The sequence below is a fragment of the Euprymna scolopes genome, chromosome 11 (assembly GCF_053919585.1).
Source record: "Euprymna scolopes isolate OS-2025 chromosome 11, ASM5391958v1, whole genome shotgun sequence".
NCBI classification, from domain to species: Eukaryota; Metazoa; Mollusca; class Cephalopoda; order Sepiida; family Sepiolidae; genus Euprymna; species Euprymna scolopes.
In genome coordinates this window covers 104770780-104782826 of record NC_136492.1, presented here as the reverse complement: position 1 = coordinate 104782826, position 12047 = coordinate 104770780, and the positions used below count along the sequence as shown (strand labels likewise).

Here is a 12047-nt window from a genome sequence, read left to right as displayed (position 1 = left end):
GTTTTTTCTAGAAATAATTCTAACTCGTAGCAGAAGTAGGGAGGGATAAAAAAAAAACAACAAAAAAGTAAATAAAAAACAGAGGAGCACCACATGAAACTAAAAAAAACTGAAACTGTATAATCCTAAGTTAACCCCTCTCCAAAAAAATAAATAAACATAGATAAATAAAATAAATAAATAAATAAATAAGTAAATAAAAATAAATAAATAAAATAATAAAATAAAAATTGAAATGCCGGCATCAAATGGCATCACACAAAAATAATCCCGAAGTGTCAAGGAGGGCGGAAAGACGGAGGAGAGAAAGCACTAATCAGACTTCCACTGGATGAGTGAAAAGACGACTGAGACTTTGGGAAGCTTGTTGCTGCCATCGAAATTCCAGTTCCGTTGGGAGCGAGAAATCAATGGTAAGCAACTGTTGCGATAACGCAAATTCATTTGCGGAGATTATTAAAGGAGGTGAAGAGTATTGGATATCTGGGAAAACTTGTTGTCCTCCCTCGACTATAAGAAACAACACAGATGGTGACGTGTGAGAACTCCTAGTGAGTTAATAATAATAATAATAATAATAATTCTTTAGTAATATGGAGTAATATTAGATAAGGTTAGGTCGAGCAGCCTTTGGCCTTGACAAGCGACGATACCTTTAATAATTAAATAAAAACTGGTGTACGTCGAAAAATAATCGAATAATCAAATAACTTCAAATAATACAGTCTGGTGCACAGACTGTATTAAAATATCGGTTTTCTGACTTAAATTCCCCAAATATTTTTTTTTTTTGTTCTATCTTTTCCTTTCGCAAAAACTGAGCCATGTTCTGCAAACCTACAAGCGAAAACAACTTTTCTCTGCAAAACAGCCAAACTAAACATCATCAATAAATATCTGAAGATACAAAGAACATACATTTTTTTTTCCAAAATAATTGAATCCGAAAAAGGTTGATATGGCGTAAAAAAAAACCCCAAAAAAACAAACAAAAAAACCGTGAATATTTGAAAATATATAGAACTTTAAGCATGCATAATTTTATTCCTAAATTCCCGGATTCAGCATTAAATATTCTCAAAAGGGTTAATATGCCAGAAAACAAAACAACCAAACCATCTAATAATGTGGAAGAAAAATAAGATAATATGTGTACTAACGCTGAACATAAAACGCACACCTTGGGCCGCGAATTGCACGCACTTTTCCTTTCCTTTTATCTCTCTCTATTTCTCTCTGTCTTTTTCTCCCTATGTTTATCCATGTATCTCTATATCTATAACCATTTCTATCTATCTATCTATCTATCTATCTATCTATCTATCTATCTATCTCGAATACACACACGCACACTTTATCTCATACTACGAGACACAACCTTGAATACTACTTTATAACAGGCGAATTTGATCTCCACCTTTTGGTCTAGGATACTTGACAATATGCAAATAGGCCTTCTACAACTCCCACCCCCACTTTCTCTCTACTACAACCGCAATTAGTGTCCCCGCCTTTCTCCTCACCCAAAGAGCTGTGCGCCGACCGGCCGACCAACCCACGTCATACACCACTGTGCCCAAATAATCTACTGATATGTCACAAAAGGGAATGGATGAAGCAGGGGCAAATATTAACTATCGACCTATATAACTTTTACCTGCTCCCCCCACTTTCTTTTTTTTTTTTCTTTTTTTAAAGTTTTATTCTGTGATACTTATATAAATTCTGCGCGGCGCTCCGGGTTTTCTACCAAGTTCTGCGTTCGCAGCGGAAGCCGACGGCTGTCGCTAGTGTAACTTAGTTGTTACTGAAATGCTCACTCAATTCCTCAGTTACAAGCAGAGTCCCGTTCCTCCTCCTCCTCCTACTACTACTACTGTTACTAATACCACTACTATTCGTAATAGCAATAATAGTAATAATAATAATAATAGTAATAATAATAATAATAATAATAATAATAATAATAATAATAATAGTAATAATAATAATAGTACGCTTATCACAAGGGTTGTTCGAAGCGCCGCGCACGGCTGCTGTTACGACTACAACTACAGCGATTAGATCGACTCTAAAGCCATTCAGTTTTGTTACGGAGGCCGCGGCTACAGTTATTCATCGAGCAGCAGTTACTAGTGACTAAAGAGTTAAGCTTATTAAAGAAACTCATTATTCCTATAGGACAGCTCGCCGCGGTGATACCAAAGCGGTTAACAAATAAGAACCTAAAAAAAAGGAAGTCACTTTATACACCATTAGAAAAATAAAAGAATTAAATAAATAGTTATCAAACGGGACGATACGAGTAACACGCTTCTATCGTTCTAAACTCGTCATTTTCTTCAGCATTATTATCAAAAATAGGACTTTTCATTTTGTTTCAAATATAAGTAATAATAAATATTGTTACATATCGTCAACTAAAGAATATACATATCAGATTTATATTTGTTATTAATTATTATCATCCTTATTGATGAACATTTCTATTTTCGGAAAAAAGTGTGTTTTGGGAAAAAAGAGAAAGGAAAGTGATTTTTTTTAATATCGTTAATGATCTGATCGTTTGAAAGAATAGGAGGAAAAAAAACAAGATGAAGTTTGATGATTTTTTGACCAACATTGGAGAGTTCGGCTCTTACCAGAAAAAGATGTATCTCTTGGTCTGCATACCAGTGTTAAGTGTTGGTATCCAGGTGGTTGCAACAATTTTTATTTTGGCCATGCCGGATCATAGGTAAGTTTTTGTTTCCTTTATTTTTTATTGTTTTTTTTTTTGGTTGTTTTAAACCATTTTTTTTTCTCGTGATTTAACTTTATTCTTTTAAAACAAAGTAAAAACAAAATATGTGTGCGTGTGTGTGTGAGAGAAAGAGAGAGAGAGAAAGAGAGAGAGAAGCGGGAGAGAGGGTGAAAGAGATAGAGTAGAGAGAGAGAGAGAGAGAGAGAGAGAGAGAGAGAGAGAGAGAGAGAGAGAAAGAGAGACAGACAGACAGACAGATAGACAGACAGAGACGGACGGATATATAGAAATACAGAATCTCAGAGAGCCCGCGCGAGTGAGTGAGTGAGTGAGTGAGAGAGAGAGAGAGAGAGAGAGAGAGAGAGAGAGAGAGAGAGAGAGAGAGAGAGAAAGAAAAGACAGAAAAATAGCAATATCGACTTACAAAGACAGCGAGCAGCAGAGGTACAAACACGAAATGACAGAGCGATATATATATATATATATATATATATATATATATATATATATATATATATATATATATAGAGAGAGAGAGAGAGAGAGAGAGAGAGAGAGGGTGCAGGAAGATCAATACACACAAACAATTGTTATTTACTTTTTTTAACGGCAGATGAACCCATTTTTTAAAAAAATATTTACTGCGGAAAGAATATCTTTTACAATCAATTCATTGAAGACATTGTTATTTTATTTTAAAGCTAGAGGTTCCTTTCTCAACAGTACTAGTGTTTAACTGGACATTATATATATATATATATATATATATATATATATATATATATATATATATATATATATATAACAGGGTACGTACTCAGCATCGCTGATGTCATAATCCATAACCAAATTTCACTTACTGCCTTGTTGTTTCTTAAATCGAGTATTTTGATCTCTTTTTGTGAAAGTGAGTTAAGCGATTAGTTTTCCAGATAAACGCATTTGCGAACATCTCGTAACGCACGTGATATTTTTTTCAAACCAAAAACAAATTCACATTTGTTGCTTTTTCTTTTTAATTCTTTTTTTTTCTCACATTTTGGATAAAATTAATCGTTGGTCTTAAATCGTATGTTTAGTCATGAAACTGTAATTGTAAATCATTTTTTTTTTTTTTTAAATATCTTTGATTCTAACTTGAAATAAACGTTTGCATTTTTGTTAAGCATCACAGATGACGTAGGTATGTCAGAAAGTTCGTGAAAAATATTGAATAATTCCGCCGTCTTTCTAAGCTTATAACTCCTCGAAAAATGTAATTCAAGCCCTAATTTTTTTTTCAATTAAAGGAGCAAGGACCAAGGTTTCATTAAAAAAAAAAAAAAAAAAAAACAAACAAACAACGTGTTTTTTTAAAAAAAGGTTTTAAACTTCAGACTTTACAGGTAACTTTCTAAAAAACACTACTTTTTTTGTTTTAAATTTGAATATACTATTTATTGATCTTTTATCTTCAATTTGTGATATATAAAACTTTGGTGAGTAAATCAATTATTTACTTTTTAATAGACATTTCAAAATGGGGAGGCGTGAATTATTCGACCCCCTGTCTTTCCAAGCTTATAACTACTTGAAAAATGTAATTCAAGCCCTAATTTTTTTTCAATTAAAGGAGCAAGGACCAAGGTTTCATTAAAAAAAAAAAAAAGAGAAAACAAACAACGTGGTTAAAAAAAAAGGTTTTAAACTTCGGACTTTACAGGTAAATTTCTAAAAAACACTACATTTTTTTTGTTTTAAATTTGAATATATTATTTATTGACTTTTTCTCTTCAATTTGTGATATATAAAACTTTGGTGAGTAAATTAACTATTTACTTTTTAATAGACACGTGAATTTAAAAAAAAACAAACGTTTGTCTAAAATATTATATTCGGTTTATTGGAAAGAGCATAAAATTTCATATTGACCCTAAAAATATCGTAAAAATAGAATCGATAGAAAAATTTTGATAGATTTTTAAAGTTTAAAAATTGAAAAATATTGAGTTCGTAAAATTCATTACTGTTTTTTAAAAAATAAAAAAAATATTTCTATTACTTTTAAAACAACTTTAATAGTTTATTTTGGAAGTATAATCCATAAAGAAAATAAACAACCCACTTTTAAAAGAGAAATTACGAGTTTTTTTTTAATATTTTATTCGCAGTTTCGTGCTAGGGGTGTCAAAAATTCCTACAAAAATTCTGATACACCTAGATGACGTTTATTACGAGGTCCTCTTTGTGAGACATTCAAAGCAAGAACTCGTCTACTACAACGAAAACAAGTCCCCTTTTATCCTCCATATGCCTAGCGTCAGGAAAAATTTCCACAGACATAGCTTCTTTGCAAAGGCTTCCCACTTGTGGAACACATTACTATGGGACTGATTCCCTGCATATTACAACACTGTGTCTTCAAATTCAATGTAACAAACACTTCCAATAAACTGACCGATGTATAATCAAACTTAGTTCATACTATTGATGGTTACTTATCTTTCAGTTGACAATCATTCCATATGTTTAATCATTTATCCTCGAGTGCTTTTTGGTCATGATAAGGGGTAACCCAAAAATAAATAAAAAAGGAAATTTAAGACCGACGATTAATCTGATGCCAAATCTGTGTGATCACCATTCAAAAAGATGATATTCTTAAAAAATTGTATTGTTTTTTTTTAATAATGATAGAAGCATTAAAACTTTTATATATATATATATATATATATATATATATATATATATATATATATATATATAATCCAAACTTCTATGCTCATCTTGGTTTTTATGCTTACAACGTTTCAGCCGATGAAACCTCCATCTTCTTTACTTGCATCTTTTGGAACTTGAGAATATTCTAGCCCAACTTTGAAACCTTATTTTTATTTACTTCTTCAAGTCAAATTTAAAAACCAGTGCACTAACACCAGTAAACCGAGGTCTACCAAAAATGCCTGAGCACCCCGTCAATATTTCCTGGTAGAGGCGCCTTAGGCAATTAGCGATTACTTAACCCCTTCTCAAGGAGAAAGTAAAGAACTCGCAAGATTTTTAGTCGGATTTGGGAACCAGTATGAGATTCCTTGAGATCGATTAGAAGTGTTAATTTTTAAAAACTCTTAGTTATTATCGCATGTAATAAAGGGTACGTCGGCCGAAACGTTGCAAATATATAGACGAGTATAAGAGTTCTAATAATCAGAATAGCAATGCTAATTAATCTTCATTAAAAAAAAAGAATGAAATGTAAGTCTTTTGTTGTGTTTTGTTTTATTTTCGTTTCAAGGAAAACCAGGTTCGGCCTCATCACAGAGAAACACGCGCAACTGAAATGTTACAGTTTCTAAAGAGAGATTAAAGTAGGCCAACCCAACACACTGCGTTTCTCTTCGCTTCTATTACAAGAACATGAGGTTACACTAAGCGTGTGTCGCGTTTTCTTTCGGGGTTAAAAAACAACAAAAAACAACAACAAGCAAGAACAACACGGATGCAAGCATATTACTTCCATCGATGCGATAGAGACCAACTTTTATGTTAGAGGATTTTTAAAGCTTTCATGATATTCACAGGATTAACCCAACCCGATATCCCCTAAATTATATATATTTATTATTTTTCATTTGGTAGGGTTTTGGAATAGGGACTGCATCGTTAATTGCCAAAGAAAAAAACAAACAAACAAACAAACAAACAAAATTCAATAGTTTATTTTTATACAACGAGAAGTGGGGTGCTTTGTTCTTAAACTTTCATTTTAAAGTTGACATTAACTTTATAATTTTGTAATCGAAATCGCTACTTTTAGAAGGCACAACGTTGTTCTCGCTGCCCGTACGCATAAATTAAAACTTTTACTTAACATCGGCTCTGAAGTAAATGCCAATGTTACAAAGCAGGTTAGTAGCGAAGTAACCCGCCTCTCTCTCGTTAGCATAAATATAAATGATACTTTTCATGTGCGTTCGTGTTTGCGATGAGAGTGTTCTAAACGTTGTAATCGCTTAAAATTCGCATCCTTAAATTAACAACAAACTGATTTTGCCAGTTCGCAATCACTTCGCAACGTTTGGCGGTTTGTTTAAAATACTTGTTTTAAGCATTAAGTTAAGTCTTTATTCTTTCATAAAATTGCGTTAAATTGCGTAACAAAAGCTTTCGCTTTTATAAACATATCAAGACACGCAGTAACATATCCATGTATAAATAGTTAACTATTAACTTTTTGTAATTTTGATACAAATTTATTAATTCATCTTTTTTTAAAAATTAAACCAGTTTAATTAATTACTGTTAATATCGAACAAACTATTGCAAGTATAAGAAAACTAGGCCAATAAAATTACAAATGTGTCACACCAAATATTTTTAAATTGTTATGCAAATTAGGAATATACATAGCTGTGTTTAGATCTTTGCACTCTACTATAGATACAATATTTCATAAGATTGTTATGTTATTGATTTAGATAACTGTAAGAAAAAAGAAAGAAAGGGGGAGAGAGAGTGGAAGAGAAAGCTGGAGAAATAAAGAGAGAGAGAGAGAGAGAGAGAGAGAGAGAGAGAGAGAGGGGGGGAGAGGTTGATAATGTGTAAAATTTATGCTCACTTGCCAAGGCCACTTACACAATGGTTGGACCATTCAATTGTTCCAGAAGGTATTTTACTCCTGGCGCAATCCTCTACTCGTACAAGAGTCAAATACGTCCTAAGACGGAGTACTGTTATCACATCTAGGGTCGTGCTGCCTGAAGAACCCTTTTTCCCGCTTTTACAGATCTAGTAGAGGATGTCCTCTTTCCTTGCCTGCAGCCCCTTTCTTGCAACGAAGACGTTTTCCTATTCTATCGTTATATATGACAGGTGCTCGACTAAGCTCCAATCTATTGTCCCCCTGCAAAAATATCATAATAAAAACTAAAAGTTACAACCACTGTACATAACCTGTGTATACTTAAAATTGAACGAAACTTCCACGAGCAAAGTTTCTTTCCTAAAACTGCTCGTCGGTTGGACACAATAACACGGGTATGCTTCTCAGCTTACTGCAACATGGTCGTTTTCAAGTTTAATGTTAACAAAATTTTTGCTGAGACATTCTCTTAAAAAATCAACTCCTGGCAATTTGAAACAATCGTTACCGATCTTCAAGGTGTTGTCTCACCGTCAACCTGACAAACTAATTAACCTTTCCCCACAAGTGACCTGGCTTTTGATGAACAATGACTCATCAGAACAAACATCGCTTGCGAAGTAAAATATTTTACTGTGTTTTCATGATACACTCGCAAATTATCAAGGAATGGCAATGCTCGAGCATGAGTTTTCGCCCATCATCATTTCATCCTCTCTCTTTCCTCACTCTCTCTCTCGCTCTCTCTCTCTCTCTCTCTCTCTCTATATATATATATATATATATATATATATATATATATATATATATAGTCATCCACATACAGTACTGTTTCACTCATCAGTGCGGCTAAACTGGCAACTACCTCAAGCCAGGATTGAAACTCCACTGCCTGGGCGAGCTCTCTCATCATTACGCTATTTGATTGCTTCTGAGATGAGTATGCGAAATTTCAATGTCTAAATATTGTCAAAACGCTTAAGCTTTACTTGTTTACACAAAGAGTATTGCTTTGGACGCTAGCGGCAATTTGTTATTTTGCTCCCCAATATACTCAACCCAAGATAGGGAGCATTTATAGCAATCCACATACAGTACTGTTTCGCTGTCACAGTTCATCAGTGAGGCTAGACTGGCAACCACCTCAAACCAGTATTGAAACCCCACCACATATTAAATTTCATATTTATTTTTGTCTGTGATGTGGACCCAGGTGTGGACTATGAAAAGAAAATTCGGAACTCGGTATAAGTTTAAAAGTATATTGAAAAGAAAAAAGAACAAAACACAGAGAAAAGAGGTGGCGTAAGCTACGCTTACTTGTCAGTCGAATATCAAAGTATCCAATACCGGCGAGCGTACTTGGCTCTCGATTAATATAGGATTTGGAAGAGCCCATGAATGGTTAAGTGCCGGTCCCATAAGAGTCTGTCTGTCGGTCTCACCCACTTTTTCTTGGAAGTTCCTAGGTTGATTAGGCTGAAATTGTGTATGTACCTTTGTTATAATTAGGTGCAGCGAACTAAGTATTAATATTTACAATGCCTCCCCACAGGACAGAGTTAGACACCAGGGGCGTTTTTTAACGTGGAGAAAAGGAACAAATTAAAAATTGTCTCAGTCGTGAAGGATTTCTCCTCCACTGAAAGAGAACAAGAAATTGAAGTGGAGCATCTGAAGAACAGGTTGTATTTATTTACTTCCTCACGAAAGCAAATTAGAAACAAGGTCGTTTTTTAATGTGGGGGAGGGGGAAACCAGCTCCCCCATAAAGGGGGCACTCTGGCAGTGTCCAAATAAACAGTAATTGTCTCGGTATGAAAGGTTTCCTCTACATTGACCAAAGGACCGAGAACGTCTGCTCTTATGGTGATATTATGGTAATCGTTCGATACACAGCTAGGTATTAATAGGGAGTAATAGGAATTAGTGTTTAACGCAAAAGTAAACACAAATTTAACCATATTCAACCATAAATTTGTCATAAAGCACAATTCTAAATCAACAGGCTATATCTGTTGCCCTTTTACAATGACTTTAAAAGTCTAGTATATTTATGTTTCTCTATCCCCGGTTAGACCAGGTTGCGCACTGACATGGGAATTCCTCTGACGGTTTTTTAAACCTTACTCCTTCCGTGCTGACTCGTAACAAATTGGAAGTGATTTTTGTTGTTGTCTGTAATACCATCACTAGAATATTACCGCACAGGTTAACAGACTATTTTTGTCCGCTTTGTTTTTTCATCAGAGTTCCTTTCTCCTAAACGGACTGCCTTCACTAAAACTAAGGAGTTCCATCTACTTCCCGTATGGTAACTCTATTAAATATCAAAGGAGCACTTAGAGATTCTACACCTTGTGCGAGTAAAAGCCATTCAGCTGTCTGAAGTATTATACTTGCCGAATTTATCGCCGCACTGGATTGTATTTCTTAAACTCTGGACGGGTACAAAAATACCTACGTACAAACTCGTTGATATTTTCCAGTAAGGGAGACCCAGGCGATCGGCAAGAAAAGAGTACTCAATTGACCATATTTTATCCCGACAAAAAACACCTGGTGTTGTCTCTGCTATGTCAGATCGATTTCAGACGTGAACTTCGACTGATACACAAACAGCAGTTGGACATCTGTTTGCTTTCTTTTGGATCTTATACAAGTTCTAGCGGCTATTGTTCTAGCGGCTATTGTTCTAGCCACGGGGAAAACAAAGTGTTTCTTTTTTTTTATCAAAAGTTTGACGCATCATAATTGTTTTGTTCATTGTAAAACATAGAAATCGAAAATCTCATCTATTTCGCTTTGTTTCGAACAAACTTTGAATAAAATTCACGGTTGATCTGAAATTTTACTGTTTCGTCTTAAAATGAAATTTATTTCCTCGCCCCGCCTCCCCAGAAAGAAGCTTGCCTTTTAAACTTTTTAAAAGTTAACTCCAAGTAAATGTTTAAATCGCTATAATTAATTGGCGATCATTATCGCTTATTTTATTATCGATTAGTTATGTTTGAAAGTTAATTTTTAAAATCTACACAATTAAACGAATTTAAACGAATTTTTCGTGATTGTGGTTTGCAATCCATTGCAAGCTTGACGCAACATAATCCCTGTTTTTTATTTGATATTTATTTTAAACAAAATTATTAAATATTAAAGTTTTAGTGATTCGATATTTGGTTCGGCGTTGTCAGTTAAATAACAAATCAAATCAACCATTTCTCAAAACATATTGTAAACGATTCATTGTAGCCAATTAATTGAACACTCTTAGCTAATTTACCCATAGTATGAGGGAAATTACGGACCCATGCCTTTCTTAACACTATTAATGCGTAAATGAATACAATAGATTTGATTGAATTCGAATACAGAATAGACGATTTCATATTCTGCTATGGTACCCATTATAACAATCAAGCACTCTCTGTCAGATAATAGTATTTACCTCATTATGATTGCAGAAAGATGTGACGCAAGGTTGGAAATATGGAGATTTAAAATCAGTGAAGAAGAGAAAATGCCATTTGGCTTACAAAAAGGCCTGAGCAGCACCCTCAATATTCCTTGGTACGGGCGAGGGCGATTCGGGCGATTAGCAATGAACTAACATTTCTCAAAGTATGAGAAATTTGTCCGACTTAGTATCGAGGACGTATCCTCGACTCATATGAAATAACTCTGCGCAAAGCTAGATTTGTTCCCATGCATTTTGCATCAGAGTTTCCGTTTAACATTCAATATTTTATCAAAACGATTGACCATCCTATTCATTCATGCGGATGTTGGACACAAGGTCGTTTTTTAATGTCTACCTAGTCCAACTCCCTTAAAGTCGGCCACTTTGAAAGAGAACTAAAAATGCATGTATAGTCCCGACGAAGCTCCTTCACGAACGAGGACGCCCCTGTCGACAAGCAATAAAGAATCTCCCTCTCCCTTTAAAGGCGGAAGAAATTCTTGGGAGGATTTGTTTACTTACCTCTTACAAAGTTATGATTAGACATAGAGTACGTTTATATGATGAATCCCGGTCTACAGAGAGTGTTATGCCATTCCTCATGGGTAATGCTACTTTAAACATTATCTAATATACCATCCGTCCTTCGAAAGGAGACAAAAGGAGGCATACCCTTTGTATTCTACAAAAGGCGGGCGTAAAGCATGAGAGGTCAGCCTCCAGAGACCGAACAAGACGAGTCCGACAGTCGATTAGCACAATAGCATAGAAAACAGACCGTTTGCTAGACTGGAATGATATCATTGCATGGTAGTAAGGTACCGCTGACATTTTTAAAGATAAAACTAAAGTCTCAAAGTAACGGTTGTGTAAAAGAAGAAAAATAATGGCATGTGAGTGAAAATAGTTAACCATTGCATGACTTAGTCAATGTGTTAAGCTGTGAAGAACTATAACGAATAGGCATTTATAAATTGCGAAACGGTAGAATGCGCATTGGGGTCAACATTTAGGTGCTCCCAAGAATAGAAATAAGATCAAATTTCCCTAGTATTTCTTATTATAAATCATCCTTTTTCTGTCGTTTTCAAAATAGAACTAAGCTGTATAAAACTACAAAAATGTAACATCAGATGGGCTCACAATATATATATATATATATATATATATATATATATATATATATATATATATATATATATATATATATATATATATATATA

The 12047-nt window shown here is 34.1% G+C and overlaps 1 protein-coding gene across 2 annotated transcripts in view; it reads left to right on the top strand.

The window, feature by feature from the left end:
• The first annotated feature begins 1974 nt into the window (after window positions 1-1974).
• The window catches only part of LOC145288029 (organic cation transporter protein-like), a 108523-nt gene continuing 98450 nt past the window's right edge, over window positions 1975-12047 (top strand). Inside the window, exon 1 of one of the 2 annotated variants that reach the window (XM_080136040.1) lies at window positions 1975-2737. In XM_080136040.1, coding sequence (XP_079992166.1) covers window positions 2595-2737 — 143 coding nt within the window. In that variant the 5' untranslated portion in view covers window positions 1975-2594. The remainder of the gene's footprint in view (window positions 2738-12047) is intronic. The other variant, XR_013869253.1, reaches the window with a different exon arrangement.